Source organism: Aethalodelphis obliquidens, unplaced genomic scaffold (assembly GCF_003676395.1).
Source record: "Aethalodelphis obliquidens isolate GAN/ISIS:26980383/991018 unplaced genomic scaffold, ASM367639v1 scaffold22, whole genome shotgun sequence".
Classification (NCBI taxonomy): Eukaryota; Metazoa; Chordata; class Mammalia; order Artiodactyla; family Delphinidae; genus Aethalodelphis; species Aethalodelphis obliquidens.
The window spans coordinates 17,681,316-17,697,031 of record NW_020837966.1 but is presented as its reverse complement, the minus strand read 5'-3'; the positions used below and the strand labels follow the sequence as shown (position 1 = coordinate 17,697,031).

The 15,716-nt window shown below is 41.2% G+C and overlaps 1 protein-coding gene across 2 annotated transcripts in view; it reads left to right on the top strand.

Annotated features, from left to right (window-relative positions):
- MDFIC2 (MyoD family inhibitor domain containing 2) overlaps nt 1-2,342 on the top strand; it is a 99,159-nt gene extending 96,817 nt beyond the window's left edge. For both annotated transcript variants that reach the window (XM_027121481.1, XM_027121480.1), the window contains one exon: nt 2,083-2,342. In XM_027121481.1, the coding sequence (XP_026977282.1) occupies nt 2,083-2,342 (260 nt within the window). The remainder of the gene's footprint in view (nt 1-2,082) is intronic.
- The last annotated feature ends 13,374 nt before the right edge of the window (nt 2,343-15,716 follow it).

Sequence of the window (15,716 nt, the reverse complement as noted above, 5' to 3'; positions counted from 1 at the left end):
TTCTCCAAAGAAGATATACAGATTGCCAACAAACACATGAAAGGATGCTCAACATTACTAATCATTAGAGAAATGCAAATCTAAACTACAATGAGGTATCACCTCACACCAGTCAGAATGGCCATCGTCGAAAGGTCTACAAACGATAAATGCTGAAGAGGGTGTGGAGGAAAGGGAACCCTCTTGCACTGTTGGTGGAATGTAAATTGGTGCAGCCACTATGGAGAAGAGTATGGAGGCTCCCTAAAAAACTAAAAATAGAATTACCATACGACCCAGCAATCCCACTATTGGGCATATACCCTGAGGAAACCGTAATTCAAAAAGCGTCACGTGGGCTTCCCTGGTGGCGCAGTGGTTGAGAGTCCACCTGCCGATGCAGGGGACACGGGTTCGTGCCCCGGTCCGGGAAGATCCCACATGCCGCGGAGCGGCTAAGCCTGTGAGCCATGGCCGCTGAGCCTGTGCGTCCGGAGCCTGTGCTCCGCAACGGAAGAGGCCACAACAGTGAGAGGCCCGCATACCGGGGGGAAAAAAAAAAAGCGTCACGTACCACAATGTTCATTGCAGCACTATTTACAATAGACAGGACGTGGAAGCAACCTAAGTGTCCATCGACAGATGAATGGATAAAGAAGATATGGCACATATATACAATGGAATATTACTCAGCTGTAAAAAGAAACCAAATTGAGTTATTTGTAGTTAGGTGGATGGACCTAGAATCTGTCATACAGAGTGAAGTAAGTCAGAAGGAGAAAAACAAATACTGTATGGTAACACATATATATGGAATCTAAAAGGAAAAAAAAATAGTCCTGAAGAACCTAGGGGCAGGAGAGGAATAAAGACACAGATGTACAGAATGGATTTGAGGACACAGGGAGGGGGAAGGGTAAGCTGGGACGAAGTGAGAGAGTGGCATGGACATGTATACACTACCAAATGTAAAATAGATAGCTAGTGGGAAGTAGACACATGGCACAGGGAGATCAGCTCGGTGCTTTGTGACCACCTAGAGGGGTGGGATAGGGAGGGTGGGAGGGAGACGAAAAAGGGAGGGGATATGGGGATATATGTATATGTATAGCTGATTCACTTTGTTATAAAGCAGAAACTAACACCACAATGTAAAGCAATTATACTCCAATAAAGATGTTAAAAAAAAAGAAAGGAAGGAAGGGAGGGAGGGAGGAAGGAAGGAAGATGTTAAGAAGTTATAATTTTAACAAGAGAACTGCTACATCTTCTAACTAATTCCCTTTATGGAAACAAAAAATACAATAATCTATAACCCATCACAGCTGTTTGGCTAGAATTACCAATTACCTTCAATGCCTTAGAGATACTTTTCACACTTTTACAAGTCTGCATAGTAAATTTTTAAACCAATTTTCTTAAAGAGGATTGATAAGATTTACACCATTTTAGGTGTACACGATGACATATTTCATTTAAGTTGATATAAAATCAAGGCTTTACATAAATGGAGGAAAAAGAAGACAGGGATTAAAAATAAAAGACAACCTGAAACAACTATGATTATTTAAAGAGTCATTTATGTTAGGTTTTGAAATGTGCTTTTCACTCACATTTGAATATGGGTGTTACAGATTTACTGGAGTCCACATCAAACAAATAAGAAAGCCTTGTGACGAGAAGCCAGAAATGTGTATGATCGCTCATTGTCCCCAGATCTAATTGCTGCTGCAAGCTCCCTGCACTTGGGGAGGACTGTTTTTCAGACCACTGCAAGGTTTCCAGATAGGCAGCTAATTGTGCGGCTTCCCAGCACCTCTGCAGGCAACGTAAATAAAGGAGTTTAGAAAAGTGACAGCACTTTAAATAACCAGATTACGTGGAATCAATAGGAAATGCTCAGGAAGTTAATGAAGCAATTAATTAAGTAGAGTGGATGGGGGAGGGGGAGCTTGAGAGGATAACTGGTGTACATCGCCCCTAATACGGATAAATAATTAAGAGCGGGCTATAAAGTTATCAAGCACACCACTGCACATGCCTCCTCTTCATATGCGCCCCCAGAGGGGCCACCTGTAATTGTCTTTCTTCTTCTTTAAACAGAGGACTGTGCCTCCCTCATCCTCACCTGTCTGTTTTGCCAGTTTTTGGATTGTCTCCTGATGCTCCCGGATACGTGTGAAACGGTGTGTACCAGTTTGTGCTGCCCCTCTCACAGGTATCGCCACACCTCAGATGAAAGCCACTCCCGGAATGACTGCAACTGCAACTGTGACATAGACTGCAGCCTCTTTGAATCTTGCCAGGAGACCAGTGAGTGTCTGGAGCTGGCCATGGAGATTTCAGAAATCTGTTACCACTAGCGCGACAAAGGAACCACATCCCGGCAGACCCTTTGGCCCCCGGGGGAAACTCCATTACAATGAGACTGTGATTTCTATGCGCTGAAATGTAAGGACTGTATACATTTCTTGGATGCTCCAGACCATTTTATTCTGCACCTGTCTGGGAAAAAGCTAGTATTGTCAACTCAATGGCCTTATTCCAAATTTCCCAACCGCATGGCTCACTGAAAAATCAGATCTTGATCACATGTGATGAACAAATCTTAAATACCTCTTAAATGCCATAGGTACAAGATGTTTCTTAACTGTAAAACAGCATGTGAAGCCATTCTGTTATTGCACTCACTGGCTTGCATCATGGATTCAACTTCATTCACAAATTCAGGACAAATTAGCACATTCTTTTAGAACTGACATACATTAGCTTGTCCTTCTAATGGACTCATGTATAAACATTATGCATTGTTGGTTATTATTAATAATGCATTGCATAACATCATTTTGTAATTAAAAATTTATTTGTACAGTCTCTTAAAATTCACTTATATGTTCAGTTTAGGTAGAAAGGGAATTAAATGAATTAGAAACCGTGTTCCTATAATTACTACAGATGTCTCCAAGACATATCCAGTGAATTTTGAATATGATGTACTTCGAGAGAGTGCTGTAATTCTAGACCATATTATTATTATGTCTATGACTATGTCATAACAGGTTATGCATGTTCTTAATTTGTTACAGAAAGGCTTTTCTTTATTCTAATGAGCAGAAATGGGAATTACGTGCAAGTTTCAAGAAAATGACCCCAGATCATCAATTTGCCATTTTCCTCATTCCTGTTTGTCAGGTACAATAAGCAGCAGGATATTAAAACAGAACCATTTCATTTTACTGAACGATGAGTTGTGTAGGCACCTGAAAGAAATACATGTGCAGGCACTTATGCAGCACTAAGTCTCCTAATACAGCACGTGCTTCACAAACCATATTTTTTTTTTCTTTTTCTGATAATTCAAGTGATTCATAATTATGTTGAGCACTTCCTCACACGTACAAAAATTTTTTTAAAGATGTGATATAAACGTAGAAAGTGACTTCCAACTCCAACGAATTAAAACAATTTGTGCAGGTTGAAGTTACTTTGGAATTTTCTTTACTTTCTGTAGGCATGGCGTTGCTCACAAACATGTGCTTAAATATTCCCACAGACATCTTCACTGAATACAAAAAAGCACACTATATCAATAACCGAACAAAGAACACGAAAGTAAAATGGAGATCGAGGGAACTTTTTATGATTTAGGCGAACAACAACAACAAATTCCAAAATACCTGTCTTTGCCTGACTTAGGTAATTTTGAACAAAAGCTACACTTGTTTTGTTTCTGTAGTCAACTAGCACATTCTTCTACTCTGCAGTAATTTCGTCAAAACGCTGAAAACCCTTAATCTTTTGAAAATATTTTTAAGCTTCCCATCAAAAGGCACTGAACTGCTCTTGTCTTGTTCCTGATGGCACAGAGCATCCATGGTTAATGCAGGCTTCATCCCTGTTTGACTATCATGTTTTCCACAAAGTACAGAGCATGTGATTGCCCACCCCTTATGAAACACTTTGGTCTCAGTGCTTTTCGGAAGCTCAGAGACAACTCTATTCTCTATGCATAAAACTTGTAGATCTTTATGAGGGAAAACTATAAACCCTTAAGAAGGGGACTTAGAGCTGTTCTTACCCAGTATTTTCATTTTTCGTAAGAGAAAATAGAGGACCCCAAGAACTGACTTATCCAAGACCATACAGTGATTTAATAGCAGTGTTGGGAAATCAAACCGGTGGTCTAATTTTCTAATGACACTGTACCACCCCAGGATTCTCCACTTCTTAGTCCAGCTTTACACAGTGGTACAGCTACTCCAACTGTTCAAATATTAAACTACTACTAGACTGGCTCATAAACAGTTGCTACCGTGAACCTCCTTAGGGCTTCTCCCTGTACCCCCAGCCACCTGGCCCCTCTCCAAGCACCCACCCACCTCCCCCCGATCCAGCCACTCAAGGAAGAACACCTGGACCTGCAGGGGGTTTCTGGGATCCTGTCCCAATAATATGGTACCTGGTGTCATTGATCAGGCCATGTCATATCGATGTTATTTATTTTGACCATCATCCCCTTATTCTTTCTAGTCTACATAACCTCAAATTGGGCAAAGATGGTCCATTTCGAATGTGAATTGAACGCTTGTCAATTAGAGACGTTAAGAATTGTCAGGTCTTGGGCTTCCCTGGTGTCGCAGTGGTTGAGAGTCCGCCTGCTAATGCAGGGGACCCAGGTTCGTGCCCCGTTCCGGGAAGATCTCACATGCCACGGAGCGGCTGGGCCCGTGAGCCATGGCCACTGAGCCTGCGTGTCCGGAGCCTGCGCTCCGCAACGGGAGAGGCCACAACAGTGAGAGGCCCGCGTACCGCAAAAAAAAAAAAAAAAGAAAAGAATTGTCAGGTCTTATTTTATACTGTGGTCAGAATACTACAAGATCCTTCTGTGGCCTTTCTTACCACGGTTTGTTAACTTATTCCTCACTTTCAGAATTCACCATGCTCCATGCTCTAACAGAAAGGATCGGTTATACAAAGTGTGCAATTTCTTTTCTTTATCACCAATAATAAAACATCATCCTTTTTGCAAACATGAATGGCTCTTTCAATTGAATTCTTACACAATAAAATATACGCAGCTGGGAAAATGCAATTGCAGAGGTAAGACAGATGAAAAAGGAATGTGGTTATTGATTAAATACAAATATCAGAATCTGAGAAGGCTCAGGTTTTTTTCTCTGCAATGATGAAGGCCGGTGATCACAAATAAAGATAATGTTGTTCTTTAAGGTGGGCTTTTAAGGGAAAAGAATATTCTGATTTAAGGAAGCACACTAGATAAGAGAGATCTGAGAACATACAACCTTTATAAGGATTCCAGAAGAGAAATTTTTTTCCCACAGCAATATAACCAGATAAGTACATTGTCTTTGCTTTGCTCAATGGATTTTTATAAAACCATTGCTTCTCTAAAAGCCTACAAAATATGGAAAGCCATGAAAAAAAGAAGTTACATTTAACTTGCTGATGAAATTTTCCCACTACATAAGCTGATAGGCCTACAAAATTAATTATCAATGCTGGACAATCGAAGTTAATAAAGCAAAAGTCGCTTCCATTTTTTCCAAAGAAGTAAGACAACATAGTCAGGGAAGCTTTACAAATAGGAGACATCACATGAAGGCATATCAGCATTTTTTCAAGGATAAATGTGAAGGTGGAAACGTTTGAAGGACAGAATTCATTATCCAATGCCTCTAAATTTCTCCCTCTACAAAATGAAGCAAAAGAATAACACATACACTTAAGAGAGGCACTTTGACTATAAGAATTTTGCCCATCAAATGCTAAGTTCACCAAGGGTACACAAACTGATGACCTGTGATAAAATTATAAAATTTAAGTATTTGGTTTAATAGTTTGTTGGGTGTTCTCTGAAAAATATATCTGAGTTAAAACCTGAAGAGTTGCCATATAGAGCCTCACGTGAGCCGTTTAGAAAGGCAGAGTGAATAAAGCATAATTTTCCAGTGATCATAATCAACACTGGACCAAAACTGTATTAGTGAGATCCTCGACGTATGTCTAGACACCTCCTTACATTACTGTGAAGAAGTCCAGAATGTGGGGAGGGATGAAAACGGAGGAAGGGACAGGACATGTATCAGCATTGGATAAAAGTGCCTCCTCTGGCCTACCATCTGGATTGGATAAAAGTGCCACCTTCTGGTCTACCATCTTGATTGGATGAAAGTACCACCTTTATCCAGGTCTACCATCTTGATATGCTTCACAGCCTCGCTTTTGCCACTATCTCTAAAGCAGTGGTTCTCAATTAGGGGTGATTTGGCAATCATTTGGCAATGTCTGGAGACATATTTGGTTGTCACAATGGAAAGAGGAAGGATGTGATTAGCCTTTAGTGATTAGAAGCTAGGAATGCGAATAAACATCCTACAACACACAGGATAACCTCCCCAAAGAGCTCTGCGAGCCTTTCTATCAGTCTCAATGAACCATCACCAAACTGACCTTAAAAAAACTGTTGGAGGGGCTTCCCTGGTGGCGCAGTGGTTGCGAGTCCGCCTGCCGATGCAGGGGACACGGGTTCGTGCCCCGGTCCGGGAAGATCCCACATGCTGCGGAAGGGCTAGGCCCGTGAGCCATGGCCGCTGAGCCTGCATGTCCAGAGCCTGTGCTCCGCAACGGGAGAGGCCACAACAGTGAGAGGCCCGCGTACCGCAAAAATAAAAACAAACTGTTGGAAACAGACTTGCCAGGTAAAAGAGAGGATGCCCAGTTAACTTTAAATTTCAGATAAATAACAAAAATATTTTAGTATAAGCATGTCCCAAACATTGCATGTGACACACTTATACTATGAAATGATTCCTCATTTATCTGAAATTCAAATTTAAGTGGTTGTCCTATATTTCTATTTGCTAAGTCTAGCGGCCCTAGTTCAACAGACTCCACATTTTGAGAAGGAATGCAGGGAAACGGTGATCCTTCAGCTCCCTCCCTGACTCCAAGAGAGGAATGATTGTTGACCTGTTTGGTCAGAAGCCAGGACATTCACTGGGCCACATTTTACCTGGTGGTGTAATTTAGGTCGGGGAACCTGGTTTAAAGATCAGCTCTAAAACAGGACACTCTCATTTTCCCTCCTGTCTAAGGTTCCTGTCTTGGACTAAGCTGGTCATGTCACATCTCTGTTGGCAACTGAGGAAGCACCTTAGCCAAGAGCTATCTTGATTCAAGAAGTAGTAAGCAGAGGCCTTCACTTACACCTTCACATCTAAACCATATTTTCTGATTCAGTCTTGGCTAGAAAGACCTGCCCTGAGTAGTGCTTGTATCTCTAGATCAACAGCTCCCTCTGCCAAAATTCAGTAAGGGAAAAAGGGTGAGTGGGAGGGTGAAATTGAGGCATTTCTTAAACCTGGACTGCAATACCATCTACTAACACCTGAACTTCACCATGCACTCTTAGTATATAGTTAGGAGGAGACCAGAGAGCTTGGAAGTGTTCCCTTTACTACATTATTCTTATTTATTTTACGGATGAGAAAAATATCAAATAGAAAATATTTGGGGGTGGGGGAAGGGAAGAAGGATAGACTGGGAGTTTGGGATTGACACACTGCTATATTTAAAATAGATAAACAACAAGGACCTACTGTTAAAAATAAATAAATAAATGTTTAAAAAAAGAAAAGAAAATATTTGATTAAGTGCTTTATATACATTATCGCAATTCTCTCAACAGCCCTATGACACAGGTCCTACTAGCATCCCTATTTTCCTAGGGAAAACAGAGACCTAAAGAAATTAAGTAACATGCCCAAGGTCCATACCAAATAAGCAATCGTCACAAGGCTTGAACCCAGGTCTGTTCATTCCAAAGTTTATGCTTTTAATCACTAAGCCTAAAAGTTGTCCATATGAAAAATGACCAAATCAAAATAAAGTTCAAGTATTCACTTCTAAAGCAAAAGCAATCAGAAAAATACGACACTATTCAAAGAAACCCATTCGCTGATAGTAAATGTTTTCCAAGCTGTTATCCTGTGCAATGATGAGAATCTGAAACATCTTCAATATGCTTTTTTTTATATGCTTTTAAGATATGTACCCAATAAGTAATAAATGAATGTATTGCAATTTAATCTTTATGTGAATGCAAAGTGAATGTATTGCAATTTAATCTTTATGCCAGTAGCTGTGCCCCATTCATCTCTGGTTATGAAGGCTTACATTTTAGTGCTCCATTTTAGCAAAGCAACTTTGATCTCTACCTCCAGAGTCCATATCCTGTACACACACCCAGGCCAGCCCTCATCAGTATTCCATGAGAGCATGAATTGTTTTTAATCAGTCAACAACACTATGTCAACCAAATGCATTCTGATTCTGAGACCTTTTATCTCAAAAGCTATGCAGAAACCAAGGTCACGGTAACCTCTTTTATGGTTTATAGTTCTTCAAATGCACTTACAGTGAATTTACAATGCCACAACTTACTTTGTGGATTCTGAGCTTTCACTAGGTTCAGCCCTCTCCGACATCCTCTTTGTTTCCTCTTTCAGCACTTTCTGCCTAAGGGTCTTCACTGAACATCAAGTTCCCGTAAATATTAAAAAAAAATAAGAATATTGAACAAGATTCTCCCAGCAGATAAGCTACTCATCATTTGTAATTGAGGCTCTTCAGAAAGCTGCATGAATGTTTCAAATCACGGCTGTACAGCTTTGTAATACGAGGTGCAGGCCCCTGCAAGGGGGCAGGAAGGTAAGAAGGTAGGATTGTGCCAATGCTGTCACTCCGCCATTGTTACAATCAAATACCTGCTCATGTGGCCAACGCAGTAAACCACCTAGCTCAGGGGCCAAGTCTGGGGAGCTGCTCTTGGAGAGATGAGGCAGAGATAGGGTTCTAAGGGCCTCAACAGATCCACAGACCTCATGAAGTTACCTCCTAGCTCACTTTTTTGATGACTCTCATTCTAAGCAATAATATGCATAAATTCATGGTCTTGATCTACTAGTAACATTTTTACAATAATGTACTAGCCAGGTATTAGAAATACTTTTGAGAACAAAAGTGTCTGTAGCACCGAAAATCATCCTGCATGCCACCAATGGTACTTACACTGGGCAACAGTAGGTTCAATGAAAGCAAGAATGAGAGAAATTTGGTGACCGGTTGGGAGGTTATTGCCCAGCTCCAGGTAAGACTTAGTAGAGGCCTGTACTAGGCGGGTGGTTGGGAAGTGAGTGCTTGGAAAGGAGGAAGAGGCAAGGTTCATATCTAGAAAGGGCGTTGGATGTTACTTTGTGATGTACTTAGGGGCAAATGAAAAGCCACTGAAGAATGGCAGGGAGTTACATGATTAAAGTGGTGTAGGAGGAAGATGGACCATGACACAATGTACAGGACAAATTAAAGCAAGGAGACACTAGAGACTGACAAAGGAGCCATCGCAATGAGGCATGGGGTGCTGAAGGCCTGAAATAGGATGGTGACAGGAAAAACAAGATGGAAGAGATGGATGGGAAAGAAATTAGAAAAGGACCATTAGTCCTTTCTCAAACTCTTCTCAGTTTAAGGCTCAAATATTCCCTACTGTCTATCATGTCTATGAGTCATAAAGCCATTATTTTCATTAGGGAAGGAACTGGTCGGGGAGGGGAGAGTTTTATTCCAAGTGGAAAGTCAAGGTATATTTTTAGCTACATTAAGCCAGCCTTCTGCTGCTCAGCACACTGATGTAATTCCAACATAAAACATAATCTATAATATTCCAGGGGAACAAATCCAATTCTTGGTCATATAAATTTTCATGTAAGTCCATCACAATTCATTCCCAAAACATCTCATTCTCTTTGAAAGCTGGAGCTGCAGCAAGTGATCAAAAAGAGTAGTTTAAAATTGCTCTGGAATTTCCGGAGATGCTAAATCTAACCTGCTGACGGCACAGGACCAACCCCCCAAACTTTAAATCAGAGGTAAAGCATTTTATGTTCTAAAAGATATATTCCTCAAAGTTTATCACAGTGTATTAAAGTCAAATGTGAGTTATTACTTACCAAATCTGGAGCTGATGTCTCCTCTTTGATTGCCCTAGGTAGGCGAGAATAAGTATCTTCCAACCAACATATTTTTTACTTTTTCATCTGCCTCTTTCTATTTACAATAGAGTGAAAAATAACAGCCAAGGAGTGACTTTTCAGGGTTGGACGAAGTGCAAATCCCATCTGACTAGAGCCTAAACTGTATTCCAGACCCCTGGCAAGTTCTGCCGCATGGGGAAGGATCATGGGAACTGACTTCTCAAGAGCTGCATTGGTCCTGCAGGAGTGATCAGTGAAAACTCGTCTGATGAACTTTCAGCACGTTTGCATTGGCTTAGAACCCAGGGCATATATTATTAGTCAGGCTTGAAATCTAGTTCTCTCTGCCCTCGCTGGGGCTTTCTGCAGGAGGGAGACAGCTATGCCACGATCAGGATGCCCTGTGAAAGCCCAGAGAGAGCAGAAATTTTATAACTAATACCACTGATGCAGAAAAAAAATCCCTGTCAGTTTTTCTGGTGTTATCTGTTGCCAACATAGCAATTATGAGTAATTCAAGCCTCCTTCTAGGGGATGAGGGAGTTGGGAGGATGGAGGACATCCTTTGGTTTAAAGCGATCTTAGATCCTTTTCTGTAGGTGGGGTCAGAATATTACCTAGGCACTCAGTTAGAGGAGCATCCCAAAGGTTCACCGTCCCAAGGGCCCTCCCTTCTGGTCCCTGGGTGTTTGGGCTGTCAGGACACCCCTGCTCCAGAATGCCCAATTATAATGCAAGTATCCTCTATTAAATGACTTTAAGTAGCCATGTAACAGTAGATAAGAAGGTTGAGGTCTGAAGATAGACGTGGGTACCAGCTCTGTCTCCACTGCTTACTGGCTAAATGTATTAAATCAGTAACTAAACCTCTCTGAGTCTCACATCAGTAAAATGTGGCTATAAACACCTACCCCATAGGTCATTGTAAGGGGTAAAAAGAGATAATTCAGCAAAATCTTTAGTATAGATTTAGTGCACATAGTACATTCATTAAAATTTTCAGCTCTAATTATTATTAGCAGCACTACCCAGCTCATTTGTTCCCATAACACGAGAGATGTTTATGCTCTATTTCTGTAATAGCCCACATCACACCAATCTTTTGAGACTTAGCCATATGCCATCTTTTTCATTATTCCCTGGTTACTTATCCAGGAAACGAGCACAGTATCTAATTCCCGTATCTCTTTATTTTTCCTTCTCTTATGATACAGTATCCTTTTCTCCCAAGATTAGGATACTACTCATTACAACAGATAACTTTAATAAGCACTTATTACGTGCCAAGCACCGTATGAATGGCCTTTCATGTATTATCTCATTGAATCTCCTCAACAAACTCTGAGGAATTTTACTGAAGAGGAAAGTGAGGCTTGCAGTATTTAAATAACTGTCTCATGCCAAGGGAACATGATGGCAGAGTGGAGATTTGAACTCAGGAGTCTGTGTGAATGCAAAGCTCATGCTGTTAGCCACTTAAGCTGTAAGAAGACCATGGCTGAAGTCCAGATTGGCCAACTTCAAAAGGTAGGCAGTGGGAGGGTCTGTCCTCCTCCTTAATCTGGTGAGAGGGACTTCAATGTCACCACTCAGAGAGCTTGATGTGTTCCCCTTGTTTTATTGGGAGGAGATGAACAGTGTCGACTCCCACCCAGGAAATCAGAAGGGTGAGCTGCTTTGTCAACAGAGTGAAAGAGAGTGGCCTTCACCCCGAGAAAGCCCCCCACATGAGTGAATGTGGGCAAGGAGTCGTGTGGGTGGACTACGTATGGGTGAGGTACCTGGGAAAGAGCTGGTTCAAGAACTGCCTTACATCCTGTGTCACAGTGCCACCCAAAGTGTCTATGAGACTTCGGCAGAAAGGCAATTAGGTGTATAGCACCAAGACCTGGGGAAATAGGGCTCACTTTCCCAGGTCAAAGGAACCGCAAGTGGGAGAACATTCTCCATGATGGGTTCTCTGAAGAACCCACAAAAGGCACCATTAATGAAATTGGCATCTTACACATATGACAGTTTCAGAAAAGGTGACACCATCTTATGAGGGTATCAATCAAGTTAGTTGTTTTCTACCCTCCCAACCCTTCTTCTCTCCCCTCAACCTGTTCAACCTTGGTAGAATCAGAAACCAGAGCGAGTAAGCGAGTCGAGAAGGAAAAGTGGCAGCTGGAGAAAGAGAAAAGACCCACACACCCTCTCCTCCAGCAGCCAGTCCACAGGGCAGTCACCAACTAGAGCAGAGGAAGACATTGACCGAATAAAATTCAGAACTATGGCTATTAGTGCTCAAGCTAAGTTATGAACTGAGGCTGTGTTTATGACTTAAAGACTGTCTATTGCTGAAGACTAAACAGAATGTCATGGGGCCTCCCTAAGTTCACATCCAAGGGCCAGGGAAGGACTCCGTTTGCTGAATAAATATAAAGATGGTAAGAGACAAATATAAAGTTGCCTTTATGACTACACTCCATGAGTACTGCTTGGTCAACACATACTGTTAACATTTATTTCTCATCACCCCATGGAATAGAGTCACAACATGAAAGCTTCTTGGGGGCTTTTCTGTGTTGATCATGTCATATTTCACCCAAGAAAGGTCTACACGGTTAAGTTTCTGATCCTCTGCATAACCACCCTCCAACTCGCTACTGCAATCAAACCCCTTCCAACTATTACAAAACTGTTAATTTTTTCAAAATAACACTGTTATTATTTTCCAAAATAAAAATTCCATCATTGGATATGAGGAGAACATTTTCAGGATTTTGATTTTCTCTTCCAATGGATGAATATATGGTCACACAAGGTAGGGGAAACTACTTTTAAGAAATCCTCTGGTTATTAGAGCCTATGATGCTCTGGGTAATATACAATGTGATGAGGAAATGATCTTTCTGTGTTTCAGGTGGGAGTACTGAGGTGCTGATGGAGTGAAGGGGTCTTGCAGGTCACACTGCAAGCTCCTGGCAGTGCTGGGTCAGGACTATGGCATGACCTATTTGAATGTCCACAGAAGAGATTAAACTAGAAGTTAGATGACTTTAGGTGGTATGTTCTGGATCTGGCAAACTGGTTTATTTTACTCATGAAAAGGAGTTTCCAAAAGTATCAGAAGCAACTCAAGGGTTAGTCATGCTCTCTGCTGTCCTGTAAAGTTTATACAATGTCTGGATATTCTCTGCAAGGTTTTCAACACTCTGCCCAGAGGTTGGTGGGAAACTTCGATCACTGAAGAGTTCTAGGCCCTGAAGCTGCTATGGTCCGATAACTGGGGGGAGAAAAGACAGAATGGACACTCACAGCTACAGCTGAACACCTGTATGAAAGCTTCAGGTGAACACTCCAGCACACGGAAGGGGTGTTCTGAGCCTTTTTCGTATGATGCCTGAGGTTAGATGTGACCATGGATGAAATTTTAATACGGCCCTTCCTTGTGTGGGAAAATCCAATTAAGGCTTTCTTTGGAATGGAGGTAAATTCACGTTTTGTGTTGAAAGGGGCTCCGCACAAGAGAGGACCCTGGAAGTGTATGTTTCATTAGCTTCAAGATAAAAATTGCTTCTGTTTGGGATCCAACAGAGTAAGTGTTTCTGCAATCTACAATGGAGGTCTAGACATCAACAGGGCAAGCAACTTCACACCTAATGGGAAAGGGCCTCAGCAGGGGATGTGCATACGCTAGCATTCTCTTTGGGTGTAGACAGTCCTTTCTTACAGGAAAAGGGCAAAGCAAACCACCCATCATGCTTCAGCTCAGTACACAATGCATTAGTCTCACCTGACAACTTGAGAAGTAAAATACAGTGCGCCAAGAGGCACCCGGGGCTCCATTTCAGGATTCTTCCCAAGGATTCCCCATAAAGGTGACATAAACACACATAGTTATTCCAGCAAGGGCTTACAGCTAAATTATTCAGTGACAGCCAAGACTCCAAATTTCAGTTCTGACTTACCCTACTGCTTTCACTTCTTCTTTTACATCTTCAATTTATGGTTGTCGAAAATCTAATTAGTTATTAATCCTTAGGAATTATGTGCTCCAAGCATGATAAGAAACCAAAAAGGACTAAAGAGAGGGAGAAGGAAGACTTAACTGTGAAAAACTCATTCACAATGAATGTCTAGGTAGATGGGGGCTTAGCCTCAATTACCCTAAAAATGAAAAAGTCAGACCCTTCTTTAGCGAAGTGACAGTATCCCAGCATTTCCTAAGGCTGCTGGGCACCACAGTAGTTTCAAGCAGATACTTTGTGGAATAAGCATTCTAAGATCAAGGGGTATAATATTACTCCTTCTTGGAGACTCATAGGGCAGATTGAAGGCTCTGAGAAGTCCTGCAGTTAAAACACCTATATATATGTGTTGAACTCAGCATTTCCCAAACATATGTTAGCCAAAGAATCATGTCTATTAATAAGGGCAAATAGATTTGAGCCACTGGTTGAAGCCTTTATTTAACACTTTTAAAAGCATCATGGATGGTGCACTTCATGGGGTATTATAATTCTTTTAGATAGCTGCACAAGACAGTTCTTCAGAGAAAATCAAATGACCCACCCCATCTTTGTAACCACACTGCTTCAAACAGGAATCTGCACCAACATGGAATATCCATCTGCTTTACAGAACTGAGATTTGGGATTCTTTTCAACATGACATCCAAAAGAAGATTTTGATTCTGCCACGGGGAAGCAGTGACACACTCTCTCTTATCTTTCTCTTTGTTTCATGGTATGCGATGTGCTCTCTCCTTCTCTGTCTAACCATCCCTCTAAATAGATATCCATGCTCTTATTATTTATTTTTCTTTACCTGCTCTCAGTTTGATAACTGGGAAAACACTCCTTTATTTATTGATGTCGTTCATAAGAACAGGATAGAATCACAACATCGGGGGCCCTGATTCACATTAGGCCATGTATGTGATGACTAGCTTATTTCAAGAAGGGTTTACCTTTTTGTCACAATTCTGGCACCCCAGGGGACATTGGGTATCTGCTGGCTTTTAGAGAAAGCTGCTCCCAAAATAATAAAGAAACTGTAACTTCCAGATTAACTAATTAGTTAACTCGGAGACTCAGCTGCATACTCCATGATTCCTCTGTTTGAGAAAGAAGTGTCTTGACCTCTGAGAAACCCCCTGCTCCTGCAGTATTGGATTTTTCTTTAACTCCATGCCAGGGTAAGTCATTTCACACAAGCCATTGACAATAGCGAAGCGGGTGCAACATTTATTCTGGGAATATTTTGTTCGTCATAGTTACTGAAAACTTTTTAAAAGGACCAGACAAATAAGTCCATAATGTACATTCACAGTCATTTCTTTGGGCAAGTCACTTAAAGTTCCTATGCCTCAGTTTCCTCACCTAGAACAGGGAGATCAAACTTAGACCTCAGAGTGAAGATATAGTGAAAAAGTGCATTACCTGTCTTTAGGAGAGTGGTTGACACAGCAAGTATTCAACAAAGAATAGTTAACGTAAATCTAAAGGTCTGAGGAGGATGCAAATGCCTACTTTTCCCTAAATTGTTAAGTAAGAGGGACTTTTTATGTTCAAATTTCACTTTGGATTAACCCTCCTGTTGGAGTCTTTTTCTTTTGCATCGTTAATATATAGTGACCAAAAAATCTAATTAGTCATTAATCCTTTGAAATCATGAGCCGTAAGCATGGTAAGGAGGCAA